General features: G+C 38.5%; 1 protein-coding gene across 3 annotated transcripts; it reads right to left on the bottom strand.

Moving 5' to 3' along the window:
* Window positions 1-2,700: 2,700 nt before the first annotated feature.
* On the bottom strand, window positions 2,701-14,445 carry LOC117823962 (poly(A) polymerase type 3-like). Of its 3 annotated transcripts, XM_034699258.1 has the most exons (20): window positions 13,723-13,923; window positions 13,239-13,421; window positions 12,913-12,979; window positions 12,715-12,796; window positions 12,472-12,581; window positions 12,312-12,365; window positions 12,013-12,124; window positions 11,774-11,863; window positions 10,853-10,991; window positions 10,536-10,608; window positions 10,302-10,422; window positions 10,063-10,147; window positions 8,786-8,839; window positions 8,453-8,572; window positions 8,153-8,253; window positions 7,826-8,061; window positions 6,499-6,590; window positions 6,195-6,405; window positions 5,960-6,051; window positions 2,701-2,809 (listed from the first exon to the last, which is right to left on the bottom strand). In XM_034699258.1, the coding sequence occupies exons 1-20, from the start codon at window positions 13,728-13,730 to the stop codon at window positions 2,797-2,799; spliced, it is 2,043 nt and encodes a 680-aa protein (XP_034555149.1). In that variant the 5' UTR covers window positions 13,731-13,923; the 3' UTR covers window positions 2,701-2,796. The 3 variants fall into 3 exon arrangements, with proteins under 3 accessions (XP_034555149.1, XP_034555150.1, XP_034555148.1); XM_034699259.1 differs by lacking the exon at window positions 13,723-13,923 and adding an exon at window positions 14,249-14,445 and having other exon boundaries at window positions 6,195-6,590; XM_034699257.1 differs by having other exon boundaries at window positions 6,195-6,590; window positions 13,723-13,922.
* Between the last annotated feature and the right edge of the window lie 2,492 nt (window positions 14,446-16,937).

Here is a 16,937-nt window from a genome sequence, read left to right as displayed (position 1 = left end):
CATCATCAGTGAGCAGAGAGAAAATAGAACACATTTACCTGCTTTCACTGCAGAGACCTTTTAATGATGACGTCAAGCTGTCAAACATTTAAATCCATGGAAGATTTGTGGCTGATTTATGCTTTATTATTTTCATTCATTCATCTAGACTAATTACAGGTGAAGTATCACTCACATACTGTTTTGTATGTTTCTGTTAATCAATCTATTATACACATACTGTATGTACATGATGTGGACAAGTAAAAATAAAGTAGACTGTAATTTATGTTTCTTTTTTATTCTCTCAGTACCATACAGATATCTTACTCCAGTCTGAAAAAACACCTTTGAATTAAAAAAAGTCATGTGATCTATTGCTAATATGAAAATATTGATCATTGTATCTTTAAATGGAAATCTCTACAAATTTTTATATTGAATAGATGGTGAAAAAAACGTCTGTGGCCACCTTTGAGAAAATGCTGAAAACTCGTCCAAAAGTTGTTGTTTTTTGTCTTTTTGATGATTACAGTAATGAAATGGTTATATTTAGGCCAGATTTGACCAGGATATTTGCTTTTGCAGCAAGACACATGACACCTGTCATGCATTACATTTAATTTTTGGCTTAAAGCTATTGTGAGGAACTTTCAGTTTGCGTCAATTCAGGCCCCTCCAGTGGACAAAACAGTCTCTCCTGATCTTGTCCTATGAGAAAATGATGATTTTTAACAAAAAAAATCTCAACCTTCTTTTTATATATCTTTCTTTTTTTGGAAAATGTGAAACAAAACTCTTTTGGCAGAGTTCTGTTCATCACCTTTTGTGACACGTATAAAAAATGATATAGAAATAACAAATCTTCTCACTGGTGGTGGTGTTTGCTTTTGTAGTTCAGAAAGAGGCATCAGTGTTAATTTCATTTTATAACCAACTCCATTTAATGAGAGTAATACAGTTGCTCATAGTCAACATTGAAATTATGACTTTCCACAGACAGGATTTTAAATACTGTTTAAATATTACTTTTGAGAAATGGCTTCACAATAATAACTTCAACCCTTCTTTTCACTCCTTAAATGGACAATTTCTTCAAACAAAAATGTGTTTTCTGACATGTTGATGTTGTCAACTGTATTTTAGCCAATTAAAAACTGGTTGATATTAGGTTGAAACCTTTATTACTCTGTTACTAATCTGAAACTATACATATAATAATGTATATAATTACCATTCTTTGAAAAAACATATTTGAACAGAGCTTTATAGAAGGTGAACCCAATGCAAGGTTCTTCACTTTAGACACTGCAAAAGATGCCTGAAGTAGGGTTGTAGATAAGACCAGTAGATGTTTTTGATGCCATAATATTATTAGCTATGCAACAGCAATATGATTCACTCCTATTATTTTATATCTGTACCTCCATCAAGATGTTGCAACCTCATTTCTTTTCATTTATGATCTCATTCACAGCATAACATAAACACTTATTCCAGAAAAAAAACTGAAAATGTCTCAGAGGTCATACAAGAAATTCTCAATTCTTGAAACAATCTTCCTTTTTTTTTTTTTCTTTTTTCTTTTTTCTGAGTAGTTTTAATTTCCAGGAATCCCTGACATTTTATTACCCAGAATCTTGAGCTAATATCTAAGTTCAATGCAGATTAAAGGCATTGTGAGGAGTGTTCATGTTTTGTTGAATCTGGTGACTTCTATGAACAAAATCTGTATCAGTTATTCAGTATGAAGACTGCATTTCCCATGAGCACCAGCACCCACTGTTGTAAAGATGTGGCTCCTGCTAAACCGTGCATTTGTTGTGGAAGATCTTCTTTTTGATACTTTGGACTTTTTGCAGGATGCAGCGTGACAAGGTAATGTATTGATTTAGTGACGTAAAATTATTGACTGTAACTAACAATGACCAAACTTTGATTTATTACCATTAGTTAGTGTAAAACAGGTCACCAAATGTACCAGTTTAACCTTACCTGACACAGTCCCAATGCTATGATGTGTGCACCACTGTCCAAATAAATGTCTTAAGTGGCATCAGCATAAGAATGACACTTTCTTAAAAATCAGTAACAAGCTCCTCACGGTGCCTTCTCTTGACTTCTGATTTGTCAGTCTTTGTCTTTCTCTTTTTAAGTCCTGTGTTTTATGTTTTATTTCTCACTTTTTTGTGTGTCTTCACTCTGGTCAACAATGACAGATTTGCGCCCAGGTCAGCCATTTTTTCCTACATCTCCCCGAATGCTTTGCAGGCTTGGCAAAAACACTGTTTAGGGAGCATTTTGCTGCCAGATAGAAACAACATACAGTAAGAAGTGCTTCTTTGCAAGACTGAGTCTCGTACAAGTCCAGTGAGACTGCAGGCAAGGGACTAATCAAGTTTACTTACAAGATTAGGAAGTAGAAGCATTTATTTACCTTGATCAGCTGTTGTCAGCTTTCCTCTTTTAATAGCATTTTTAAGCTTTATGAAGTCTCTTTAGGTTATTAATTGTATGTTTGTGATGACTGAATAACACTGATATTAAAAACGTATCTAATCTCTGTATTTGCACATAATGTGGTTTTACCAAAATGTAAATGTGGTTAACCCTTAAATCAAAGTCTGCAGTATGATGAATTGTATTTTTGAAGCTTTATTTAAACAGCAGAATGATCTTGTTTCAAGTGGTGAACCACAAGAGACAACAATGCGACAATACGGCAGAATATTTGCAACATTTGCGTTTTTATTTATGCAATCACAAACAGACAAGACATAAGAGGGTGAAGATTTCCCCTCCTGGTCAGGAGCTCCATCAGAAGTTATCACTGTAAGAGAAAAGACAAATATGGATGTGAGACTTAGAGGTTAATGGACTGGTGTATAAATCCCCCTCCCCTGAAATAACACCCGTGGGTACTAATAAAAATTATGTCCGCATTATGACATATACCATAAAACAAAAACTGTGTCAAAAAAAAGACTTTAAAAGTTGGTAATGACTGTGTACCAGGTTTTTAAAGTGTTCCTTGTTAAAACCAGCTTCAAAAATGTTAAAGTCTCATGTATTTATAGCTTTAAACACTATCAGATAATTACATTTAAGATCAGACAAAACAACTCTAAACTTTTTTACTCCTGCTAAATGCCAAATTCCTGTGAGGAAAACTGACACACACACACACACACACACACACACAAAACACATCCCAGTAAGTCTGTCGGCCATGACACCTATCCTCCACCACGCTGGTCAGATCACTCACAGCAACATAACAGCACACATCCACCGGGCCTCCTCTGATCTCACCCGGGAAGGAGACAACACTTTCATATCAACACCCTGTCATCTCTCAATGTGCCATCTCCCCCTTTGAAGGTACACTAGTATTGTTGCAGTTTCTCACATGTGAAACTACGGCTTTTATCATTCTATTTTTTGGGGGTGAGGAGGACAGGTATGGGAGATGAAGGAAGCGATTTCATTTTAACCCAGACCCACCAAAGTGGAAAGAAACGGCGTGTTGACAGGCGTGTGAAAGGAGTACTGCTGGGTCAACTGGGGAACTTCACAGACCGGTTTAGAAGTCTTCACGAAGAGAGGGCTCAGTGGAAGTGGAGCAAGTATCAACGCTTTTGTACAAATCTAAAGTTACCTTTAAAGGCTTGTTACTATGGACGCCTGCACACCCTGCTAAACTAGATTATTGTTCCCTCAGATTTAACCACATAATGTAAAACTTGCTAACGTGCCACCACAGAGTCTTAAGACTCCTTGTCCTGAATTACCAGCCAGCTGTAAACTACAAGTCCCATCCCACAGCAGGAGGATCACTCCTCCCATTAGCCTTGGCAAAGTGCCGACTACAAATGCGAGATCTGTGGTAGTCGGAAGGCCCAGTTGGGACAAGACCCTCTGTCACTCACGGCGACACATGTCATAAACTCATTGTCTCGCCATCAATCCGGGGACCTAACCACCTCCACAGCAGATGGAGGCCCAGCAGGAAGACAGGGGGCCATGCCCTGAGCCTGTGCCCCACACAGAGTGCACACGGCAGGAGGACGAGGGGCCACAACTACAGGGGAGCCCCTTACCCTGGACTGGACCTCCTGTGGATACACCTCTGGATGAAGTCCTAATGCTGTCCATGATTAATTAGACACAAATGTAAGCATGCAATCGCCTCCCTGTTTGTAAGAAGTCTCACTTGAACTGAACCCACTGGATAACTATTTTAAAGTTTCAAATCATAGTTTGTCTCCTTTTACAGCTTCCATTTATGTCAGCTATTACTTTGCATCACAATACAACTATCAGTAAATATGTACGGGTCTTAAACCACACTGAGCATAAACATCCCTCCCAAATTTAAGAGTGAAATGCCGATAAACATGGTCTGTAAGGGATAAAGATGTCTTGCTTCCCCTGAATGGGGATATGTAATGATATTCATAAAGAGACCACCTACCGGGGGCACAAGAAAAACTGTTCCTAAGCAACAACATACACGCTCTTACAAGCTTCATCTTGGGAAATTTTGACCGGATTGGGATGCAAACAACAGAAAACCTTTAACTAGGCCATGTTATGAGTCTGCTCCCTATGGCTGAATATCTGTGTCTCGTCTGGCACAAATCCCTCAACTAATGATACACATACTGCATCTCAACAAGGAAACAATGAAAAGAGTAGAAGCAAGACTATGGTGTGTCCCTGAAACAAATCTCAACCTTTTCAAAGGACTATGTCTGTTTAAAATAATTTGAACCATTACAACAAATATAGTTAAAGATCGATAATCCATACTGTGTGACAAACTTCTGAAAAAGGGACATTTTTTAGCAGGTTTAAAAGTGAATTTAAAACAGGGGGCCAAATCAAAGGTCAGACTGTGGTCAACCAAACTCAGTAATTGCTGTCCTCCCTCTAGCACTCAGAAACCATTTCACATTATCACTTGATGAGAAAACTCTGATGGCTCAGGTGCGTTTAAAAAGTCTGGTGCCCATTTCATGTAATTAATTGTTGAGTCCTGGCCAAGAAACTGCATCATGGGATTACTGAATGTCAGAAACGAAGAAAAATGCTGAAAAAAAGAGTGAAAATTTACTTAAACCCTATGAAAATATTAATCTACCGCTGAGGATGTTGTCGTTATGTATATAAGTTATGGAGGACTGTATGATGTAAAGCCAGAGACAACACTCTTTGTTGTTCCAGTTCTTTCCAGCTGTCTGCTGTGCAGTTTGTGTTTCATGGTAATAGATCGAGTGTGATTTTTCGCTGTTCTCAAATCTTGAGTACACTTGCTATTATCCTCTTCATCCAAAATTGGCCTAAAAACAATTACGGATTGATAATGAGTGATGTTTGTTTCTTCCTTTCCCTAATTACGATTAATCAAAGACTGCAGATGACTTAAAAGCGCCACTCTGTGACGAGCTCACACAGGTCAGTCTGAAAAAAAATTATCCTCTGGGTACAGCACTTCCAGGAAAGTGATCAAACAAGAAAATAAAGCATACTGTTTTAAAAGCTCATGATGGACAATCCAAGAAGAAAAAAATATTATTTATCAGCACCTTACGACTACCGACATGTGGTCTTTAAAACAATGCATGAAGGTCCACTCCAAACATTAAAAACCCTTATTTTCTTCCTCTTGCAGACAGTCTATAGAAAGATAAGTGAGAGTTCATGCTAATCTGAATCAGGTTTTGCTGTCACTAATTGACTTCTCTGTGAACAGTGAGTCTGAGTACTTCATTCCATCCCTGGGTTGAGAAAGAGGCCAGCAGAAAGGCTTCACTGCCCTCTAGTGGCTGAAAATATAAACTCATGCAGCTCTATCGTCCTTGAATCTAACTATGAATACTGTGTGTGAGAGTGACTCGAAGATCGGGCACAATAGACGCTAGAAAAGAGGAGCAATTTGTTTCAGCAAGTGGAAAGTATTAGTTATCAGATGCCTTACCGGAACAGTTTCAATCTGATGGGGAGCTTTGCAGCCATAGCAGGCTTGGAAAGGCTTAGTGGCAGGTCTGACAGCTCTTTTTCGGGCCCAGTCTGAGAAGGACAAACAGAAATATCTTGTTATAAGCACTTTTTATGCAATAAGTGGATCTTATGACTCATGTCATCCAGTGCAAACTGAAAAGGTTAATTGAGCATAAACTTAAAGATCCATTTAGCAAGACAGTTTAGCATACCAAGTTATCTCTGGGTTTTTTGTTTGGTGTCTCAGGCTCAGTAGTGCGAGGTCTCTTGGTGCTTTGAGAAGTGCTAGGGTCTTGAGTTGTCTCCATATCAGCTCTGAACTTTTCACATGACGTTGATGGTTGAGGACAGAGAGGTCTCTTGGTGCTTTGAGAAGTGCTAGGGTCTTGAGTTGTCTCCATATCAGCTCTGAACTTTTTGCATGTCGTTGATGGTTGAGGACAGAGAGGTCTCTTGGTGCTTTGAGAAGTGCTAGGGTCTTGAGTTGTCTCCATATCAGCTCTGAACTTTTTGCATGAAGTTGATGGTTGAGGACAGAGAGGTCTCTTGGTGCCCTGCTGTGTCAGGGATGGTGAAGCACCTGAGCTGCTTGTCATGGAATGCAATTCCTGTAGTAAACAAGAAAATGTTGAGTTTTAGTGACACATTTAACAAGGGGCCTTGTTGGTGCCATTCTTATTGATTTACAGCTTACTGCACATTCTGAACATGTTAAATAATTCCAAGGGTTATAGGCTGATGTAAATAAAATGAAGACACTGATACCCCTCTTGTGACAGTACAGTACTTCTAAGGCTACTTCCAGCAGCTGGATAGATCGGTTTAGCTTTACTAGCAAGGAAACAGCTTGCAGCACTCAAAAGATAACCCTGTCTGTTTTTTTTAATTTCATACAAAAACAAAGGGTGTAAAAATGTTGAGCAGAAGTTGTGTTGTTTGTGTGACAAATGAATGATTTGTTCTAATAATAGAACTTCCAGGAGTTTTGTCGTCACAGTGAGGTTGCTAATCGTTTAGAGAGTACTCAAGGAAGTGTTTGCTACTGGCCGGTAAATAGCCCAAAACATACAGTGAACCAAAATAACATAACTTCACATTTTTAGCCTCAAATTTATTGAAGACTTTAATGATTATATAAAAGGTCTAAAGCTACCGCCACCAGCAGGTTAGCTTAGCTTTGCGAGCTTTGAGAGACTTTGGGAAAACAGCCAGCCTAACTCTATCCAAAGGAAATCCCTTCATATATTTTAATCCCTACAACAGAGCTGTAAAAATATGTGTCTACATTTCTTGGATGAGGCACTGTAACTCCCTGAGTCTAGTTGTCACTGTGAGGTTGTGAGCACATAACTGACAAAATACCATAACTTAAAAACTGTACACCAAGTAAGTATTGAGAATATCCATTACTATATTGCACAGAAAATCTGAACTCCAGTGGCTGGTTAGCTTATAGTATTGGAACTTAGAGCACAGAAACAGCTAGCCAAACTATTCACAGGTAATCCATTCAAATAGTTTATCCCATAAAAAACAAAGGTGTATTTTTTTTGTCTTTGTAGATGTAAAGGGTTGGTTTTGTGCACATCTATTTTTCATCAACACACTTCATGGAGTTTTGTCAGGTTGCTTATCATTCAGAGTGGTTTCATGATGCCGACACCTCCCTACACCTAGTTAGTATTTGTGAAATAAGATAAGCAACCTATTGTTTCAGACTTGACCACTATCTCTGTATCCATCTCATTTAAGTCTGCAAACATGTAAATCAGGTATTTCTCCAAAAACATGAACACATTTCTTGAAAATGACGTTTTCTCATCAGTAAAGCTAGATGGCATACCTTGTCAGCTCTTATCCTTTTCGCTGGCATCAAAGATTGAGTTAAATCTTTTCTTTTTATGGCCGGGTGTATCAGAGGTGCTGCATTCGAAATTTGGCGGTGTGTGAGCCTGACTGGATATGACACCATTTGGCTTCTATTAGGTAGCTTCCAGGTGTGGTTTTCCCTCTGTATATATTTGGCTGTTAAGGTCGCCCCCTCATCGGACATCTTATAACCTCGTTCCAGGCCCCTGACTGCAGAAACACAAATAAAGAAGCTTTTAAAAAAATCTCACAACATGGTTCCTTTTCTTCTGAATATTTTGAAAGATAATAAAAAATGTACCATGATTTAAGAGGGGCTGGAGCTCAGTGAACAGATCGACTCTTTGGTATTTAAAATGATCCATATTGAAGACAAGTCCGATCAGCCAAACTGTGTTGCTTCTGAAACAGATAAAAACAAATCAGTTGACAAGTGAAGCACACTTTACTATTGTTAATATCTTAGTGCAATCTGAGAGTAATAACACAACATAGGAATAAAATATAGAAAGAGTAGCATATGAGATATTAGTATTGATCACTCAGGGGCTTATTCTTAAGAGTGCCCTGACATAGTTTAACCATCAAATCATGTTCTTACTTTCCATAACTATCTTGTGGTCCAGGGTAGGACTGCAGGTTAACATGGGCCCGGGAAATAAGCGGGTTTCTCTCCAGAGTTCCTACCAGGTGTCTGATTTTAGACTCAAACAGGCATACCCTGATGAAGCGAAACAAAACATAATGCTCAGGAAGACAAAAGCACAACAGAAGCTAGAGATAAAATATTAAAACAGTTTTCTCCCTCAAAGAGAACCACAGGCGTGAATAAGAAGTGCTCTCGCCCAAAGATGTGGGATTGTCTACAAAAATGTCTGCATCTGTTCCAGTTTCTCTGTAACTTGGCTTCTCATGTTCTGTGTCGAGTACTCACCCGTCTCGATGCTGCTCTTTTGTTGTTGAAGTTAGTTCCACCTTAATGTAATGCCTTTAGAAATAAGAGACAGAACAATGGCAATATAACACAAGGCTAGAATTGTACTATAGTAACTATACTTGCATTTCTATCAATTGTTGAGGGAAGTCATGATCAATATTTGAAGCAGACCAGGCTGCAGCAGAGTAACATAACTGAACAAAGATGGACACTTTTCTTTACCACAACCACTATGAACACCATTTTCAAGACAAAACCTGTCGACTTCACTATCTGAAGCTGTAAACAACTGCACACTATGTCACATACTCCTTATTCTGACAACTGCATAATTAGCTGTACAAAAATGAACTGCCTGTTCTGACCTCATGATAGCTAAAGAGATTTTTAATCTGAGGGGGAAAAAAGATAAAAGTCTATGGTAAGTCTAAACTAGTAAAAGTGATCAAAAATGCATTCATATGAGGTTTATTCAAAAAATCACAATATAACATGTGCATAGGATAACACAGATACATTAAATACTTCAAGGAACAACAGATTTTTGTCAGACAGCACACATGAAAAGCTTTAACACATTTTCAGATCTTTAACCATCAATTTCTTAGATCACTTGAACATGCTTAAGGCTATATTCTCAATTAAAAACAGCAACGTGTGGTGTTCAAATCCATAAAACAGATGTTATTTAACTGTAACATTGGGTGCAAACTTAGGTCTGATGTTAAATAATGTGTGAATCCATGCAGAGACAAACAGTCCACATTTCATTTAAAAATTAAAGTCAATCACAATAAAAAACAATTACAAGTAATGATAAGAGCAAATAGCAAAAAACATTTTAACACATCAAATACACACCAGGAAGAAACATCCACTAGTTCATGTTAGGAAAAAAAACATGACCAATTATTATAACCAAAACCATTCTAAGTTTGTGTTTTGGGGGAAAAGGCCACAAGTCTCTCTAAAGCTAATAATAAAATTACCTTCCATATCAAATTCATACACCAAATAACACAATGTGTAAAAACAACTTCATTCAAGACTACAGATCTTCTACTATACAATATTAAATAAAATACATAGCTTTAACTGTGTGATTTAAAAAAGGTATCAAGTTCTACAGTAAACAGATTTCTATTTCAGATCATCAAAGTGATAAGGAATTACAAAAAAATGGCTAGTGTCCACATTTAAGGAAGTAGTATATATCTGAGGGTATTTAGTACATGTAAACACACATATTCTTCTCTAAACTCCAGAATACATACTTGTACTGCTCCAAAAAGTCTGAAGCTTCAAATAGTTTGGACCAGCTTTCTTGTTTCTGCCGGATATGTTCAGTGATTTCATATCCTGTGAATGAGGAGGAGAAAGTTGTTAAAGCCTGACTGCTGAGAAGTTATGCATTTGTCACATGCCTTGGAGGCAACTAAATCCTTAATCAAAGATTTGTGGAGGTTTGAATTTGTGATCAGGTGATTTGAAAATCAGCTGAGTAACTACGTACCTCTCTTGATCTCCTCTGTTATAACAGCTAAGGAGGAGCGAGACACATTGCAGGTAGAGTTCTGCTGTGGGTATGCAGGGGTGATCACAGGCATCAGGTGTGAGCGGTCGACTAGATTAGTCTGGGAATGCAGATGAACACAACATTTTCAGTGTTTTAGCATTCATGGACATGACTGACAGGATTTTGTATTTGCGGCTGAAAATGCTGATAAAAATCCTGCCGGAGACTTACCCAGGGATTCCAAACGGGGAACTTGAGACCGCAGTCCACCGTTTTCTTCAAAACAATTGGGATTGGCCACTCCCTGAAAGACAATACAAGATTTACAGATCGTCAAAAATGTCACAGATTTTTTTTTTAACTAAAATATTTATATATATTCATAGAAACATCTCAAACATCTCCCTGCTTCTATCTAAAACCAGATGCTATCTATGATCACTAATTTACCCAGACTGCAACAGATCTCATTGCTTAGTGTCCTTTAGTGCATCGCTTCATGATTATTTTTTCCTCTTAAAGGGGACAATACAAACAGATCAACTCACCACATTTCGTACATCTTGAAAAATTTGTTCACCAGGGTGGATGCTGTGGCATTTGGGTATAACTGGCAGACTCTGGCAACCATCATGGCCCATGAGACACCACCCAGGAACCCCATCATGTTGGAGTATATACCACGTCCTGAGGAGAAAAGGGTGGATGAAAAATAGGTTTAAGACCTTTAGTTCAAATAACACCAATGTAAACTTTCTTGCCTAGTTTGAAAATCCTTTTTTTTTAACTGTTGAACCAATCAGATGTTAAATTTGGGTAAAGTAAGATATCTAGTTGATTAATTCCTCTATGTCTACCTGTGCCACTGACTAAACCTGTGAATGATTATTCATTGTACTCCGTGTTATGGCAAACGAGCTGTGGTTGTGTGGAAACAAATAGAAACAAGTCAAACAAAATATCAGAGGCAAAATGAGTCACTCGAACACAGGCCAGTGTAAAGAAAAATAAATAGCTGTCTGGGGTCACTCCCTTTGTAAACACCGTCTCTGTTCTTTATTAAAAAAAACACTAACCTATCATGAATATTGAATCAAGATTGATGGGTTTTTCACCAATGACAGTTTTATTATTTAACTGATGTAATACATATCCATTGAAAAGTACTGTGTTGTGTAAACAGAGTTAGAATATGTGCTTTGTTCATTGTTTAGGTAGTTGTGTGAGTTCTTGGTGCATAGTATAATGTAACTGTAACTCTATACATACAAATTGAGACACATGACATTTCAGGTTGTACATATAGTGCGTAGATGGCAAAAATTAAAGTCATTTGATATGCAGTCAAGAAAATATATTCCTGTTAACGACAACGGCCAACACATTGGGCATCTTTTGTGTTTACGTGTATCTTTTGTCTAAGTAGACAGTTTCAAACTAAGCTTAACAACACTTGTAGTGTTACTCACGTTTGGCCCAAAGCTTGATGGCTCTCAGTGTCAGCCGGAAGTTAAAAACATTTGGCACACTTCTGAGGATCTCCTCTGTGACTCTAAAACCTACAAAATTAAGATCGAGAAACAGTTTTATTAAGACAGCCCCCCAGCAAAAAGGGTTAACTACAACACATAAAATGGCATACTTACCTTGCAGCATACTTGCAGCTGTCAAGTATTTATACCTAAGCTAAATACAGTCTGATACTTACCATTGAGACTCCTGACACTTTGTTTATCCATGCCCGTCAGAATTTTGTCATCCATGAGGTTAATACTTACACTGATGCTTTTCTGTGCTACTAGAGCAAAAACCAGATCAATCTAAACAACAACAGGAGCACAAACACAATGATTAAAACTCATACAAACATTATAAGAAACGTATACAGCAGAAAGTTTAGTTATTTCTATGTTTCTATTCTCTTGGTGCAAAGCAAATTCCTCAAGGTGCAATAAAGCGTTCAGTCATTCATTAATTTATTCGTCCTTGTCTCTTTAGCTTATTTACCTCAATCCCATCATAAGAGAATTTGATGACTGGGACGAACGCATCTTCAATGACCTAAAGAAACAACAATTATATCAGTCACTTGTTGCAATATAGAAGAAAACTGTTTGATTTGTACACACTGTACACACATTTATACACAATCACCAATATGGCATACCATTAAGCCTTTGACCTCTTTTTGAGCTTTCAGTTTCTCAGAAAAGGACCTGAAGAAGTCCTTCCTCTCCAGGAATCCAGGTCCGACACACAGGATGTCAATATCAGCACCTGTCAGAGCAGCAAAAACTCATATGAGTGCAGGTTTCTTTGCTAGTTAGTGTGTGTAAGTGTTACTATCCTCCCCATTCTCTTTCATGATTCATTTTTAGGTCTTTATTTGAGGCAATAAACCTTTACATACCTTTTGAGTCAGCTCCCAGATGATAGGATCCAAATGGGAAGATTTTGCCTCCAACCTTTGCTGTCACCACTTCAGGTAAATTCTAAAATTACAAATATATACATATAAATGAAACACAATCTATGCAGCAAGAGGTTCTCAGCATCACATTAGGAGTGACTTTTGAAATGACAATACTTGAGGAAAAAGTTGCCTCACCATACGTTCACAGGTCTCTGTGAGCCACTTCTTATAGAGAGACTCCAGACTCTTGACAACATTTTCTCTGCAAATAAAACAAAGAAAAATTTATCACATTTTCATATTTCACACAAAACACGTCTTTACACTTTTGGTCAACAAAAATTCATTGATTTATCCAAGCTGTTCTCCTTTTTTTGCTGTGATAACCAACCAGGGCAATGACCCAAAAGCATGTGCACTCAGTCAAAACCTTTTCATGTTTAAACATTTCAAGTGTCTGCCCCACCAAGCTGTATTTTTTAACGATATGGAAACTGACATGGAATAAAGATGTGTCCTACCTGTGCTGCTTTTCTGTGCCTATCTCAAATACACCGCATGATTTCAGCTCTTCAACCATCTTTCTGGTCTGGATCAGGTCAGCTTCCTCTGGCATATCTTCACTTATAGGAGGAGTGATCCCATACCAATGGGTTGTGTCCAGGAATAATGGTAGAGTTTGGCTCTGTTTCTTAGTGTTTTTACTGAAAAGTGACATGTGAATGTTAGTTTCACTAGTTATGCAACATTCATGACAAAAACACAAATTACACAGGCTTACAATTATACAAAAGAAACATTGACAGCAAGGGTGTGTGGGTTACAAATAGCTAAATCTGCAGTACATTTGTGTCAACAAAGCACACTACTGTAAATCAAAACAGATACAACAAAAAAAACAAAATATGCAAAGTTACATACAATTTGATGTCAACTGATTTCAGATGATCTGTACCTAGCTTTAATGTTTGAAAAGGTAGTTAAATACACAGCTGTAGTACTTACAAAGACATTGTGGTGGTAGTTAATCGCTTGTTAGTGCAGTTTTATCGAGTCAAAAAGTAACCTCTTGTCCTCTCAGTGATCTCTTGCTCTCTCAGTAAACTCAAAGGCAAAGTGAGCTGAGTCCAGCAGAGAGCATCGTTCTTATACTTTGGATTGGATTGTCTTATTATGTCGTCATAATGTCGGATTGTACCAGTGACTGTGGATAGAACAGGTGTCTGACACGTGCTTTAAGCTAGTATAAAATGCAGTTTTATGCTAGGTTAAAAATGTGCTGTCTGTATGCGATTTTTGTTCAATGAATTAATAACCATTAGTCCACAGTTTTGGAAACCACACTTCCACTGTCGCAAGGTTCATTTGGGTTTAGTAGTCTGATCTGCTTCCAGTTTGCATGTCACCATAATGTGTACGAAGAAAAAACAAAAACCGCTAAAAAACATATATAATCTGTTGTCAGTAGGAGTTATTATCTATCAACCCTGTCACAAATGCACCCCCATAAACTTAAAGAAGCCATACTCACTGTTTCTATACACCAGGTGGATCAGGATACTTGCAGAAAAAACTCGAAAAAATGACAGAAATGTAACATGATTTTTGACTGGCTCATATGGCAAGAAAATGCATTTTGTTGTACTGTGGTAGACGTGGACTAGCCTGTAAAGATGTTCTATTCAGCCCTATTCAATTAGGGCCCGCGGGCCACATGCGGCCCGAAAGCAACCCTCGAGCGGCCCGAAAGCAACCCTCGAGTGATTGTGACTTGGGTCCGACTTCTTTTACTAACACTGACCAGTGCTGCCATTTTATTGTGTTTTTGGGTGTGACAATACGTTAATAAACATCCAGTGTGTTTGTTATCTTATCTATTTGTTTTTCTTTTAAATGGTTAATTTTGCTCACTGCTAAAAATGTCCGGCCCAGCTCATGTCTTTAATCTGAAAAACCGTCCCGACCAAATAATTAATTGAATAGCCCTGCTCTACATTGTTATCAGGACTTCTTCTGGATCCGATGTGCTGGAGGATGTCAAACATGTCCTGATCAGTCTCATTAGAATTGTTTTCAACTGCACGGTCAAATGTTTTCAGGGAAAATGCTCTAAAATAACCAAGAGAGACATCCATAGTGAGAGATATAATGGAGCATCAAGGGGCTAAACAACCAAATACTGTTGAAAGAGATTGTATAGAGCTAAAAGAAAGAGAAAGATGTGATGTGCTAGATGTCACTCCAAAAAAAAATTGCTCTGCATTTGCTAAAAGGTGGAACAGTTTGATAATGAGTTTGCCATATCAAATAAAAAGTGGACAATGTGTCAGTGATTTGTTTACAGCTTATTTCTACTGTCCTAAAGCACATATCAAAACAGAAAAAATAAGTCTGTACAGGTTTAATTTAAGACAATTTCACTACTCTGATTTGTACATTCACATACTGTAAAAGGTATCCTCAAACCAACTGCTAATACATGCAGGTGAGACAATTAAGACTATGAAGGTTCAACCCCCCTTTAAGAAAATAAACGTAACACAAATAGTAAGGAAATTTGTATTCGGTAGATTATTTCTTTGTTGTAACAATGCTTCTTGGCAATATATCTTATAACGTTGGAAAGCCTGTTTATTTCCCTTTCAAAGTGTGCCACATTTGTAAGGAACACGTATTTGTGGGATGAGCAGCAGAGCTGAGAATGTGGGTTGCGCCCATGACGAAATTTGCCAAATCTTCTCTTTCAAAGCCAACGATTTATTCTGCCATTGACTCTTGTTTGGTGTTGTTTGGTGGATTTGATGATTGAAGTCTGAAGAAACAAGAAATATTGGCAATTTAACAATTTATTAATTTAACAAACAGGAGCCTCAGTAGCATGTAGAAGAACCATACAAAGCCACAACAGCCTGGCACCTCCTCCTCATGCTGGTTACACACTTTTTTGGGATGATCCCATTCTTCATCCAGCACTTGTTGCACGTCAGCCAATGTGGTTGGTCACTCTGCAGAACAGCATGCCAAAGCTGATCCCACAAGTGTTCAATGGGGATGAGGTCAGGACTGCTGGCAGGAAATTCCTTCCTCTCCACTCCCAAATTTTAGAGTTAGTCTCTGAGAAACCCTGCTCTGTGGGGGTGAGTGTTGTCATCTTGAAGGATAGAATTTGGTCCCAGAATCTATCTAAGACTATCTCAATATCTTTCTCTGTCCAATGATGACCAGTCTCGTTTTTTCCAGTGAGGGTGATACCGTCCTACACCATCACACTGCCTCCACCAAAAGATGTTACTCTATCGGTGCTGCAATCAGCTAGTATTCTCTGCATCTTCTTCACACTCACTTTGATCCTACGATCCAACTGCCGTAGGAATAAATGAAGTTAAGGTGTTAACTTAAATTCGGGAGCAGGACCACGCCTAAACCACACACTCAATCACCTGACACGCCTACTTAAACGTAGCAAGACTACTCAACCGTTCGTCTGTTGCTCTTCAACCCGCCCTCCCTCACCTTGCTCTGCTTCAATTGCCCTTTTTCTTACCCCTTACTACTCAACGCTTTTTTGTGCCCTTGTCTAATTCCAGGTACTGCCTGGGATCAAGATCAGCTCCAGCTAGGATAACGCTGAGACGTAATCCCCATCCTGAGTCTCCATCTGCTGGGCTATACGACGCACAATAAATCATTACATGTTCAAACTTATATTCTCCTGTGGCGTGGTCCTTGCTAGTGAATCTGGACACATCACTGAATATAACGTTCCTGCACATGTTCAGGTTCAAGTGCATGTGTTGCCAACACTATAGTGCAAACAGGCCTGATGATGAAGGGCAGTCATGGCGGGTATCTTGGCAGCCCTATAAGACTGGAGATTGGGTGTGTGCACTGCAGTCTGTTCTGAATTGTCTGGGCAGAAAGCTGTTGTCCATGTCGTCCTGCAAACCTTTACTGCAAATCTGTCAAAGACACCCTACGGTTCTTAAGTGCTGATAGGATGAGGAAAAGGTCTTCTTCGGGTGTCATCATGACACCCACTCCGCGGCTTGTCTCTGACATCCCCCGTTATATGGAACTTGGCCTTTACTTTGGAGATGGGACTAGGGCTCACTCCAAAAAATGCAACAACTTTTGCTGAAAACCCACATGAAGTTGCCCTGTCACACAGGCCCTATCCAGATCAGTCAAATATGGCATGCTGATTCTTAGAGCAGACACCC

The sequence above is a fragment of the Notolabrus celidotus genome, chromosome 13 (genome assembly GCF_009762535.1).
Source record: "Notolabrus celidotus isolate fNotCel1 chromosome 13, fNotCel1.pri, whole genome shotgun sequence".
NCBI lineage: Eukaryota > Metazoa > Chordata > Actinopteri > Labriformes > Labridae > Notolabrus > Notolabrus celidotus.
This window is presented reverse-complemented; position numbering and strand designations above follow the sequence as displayed.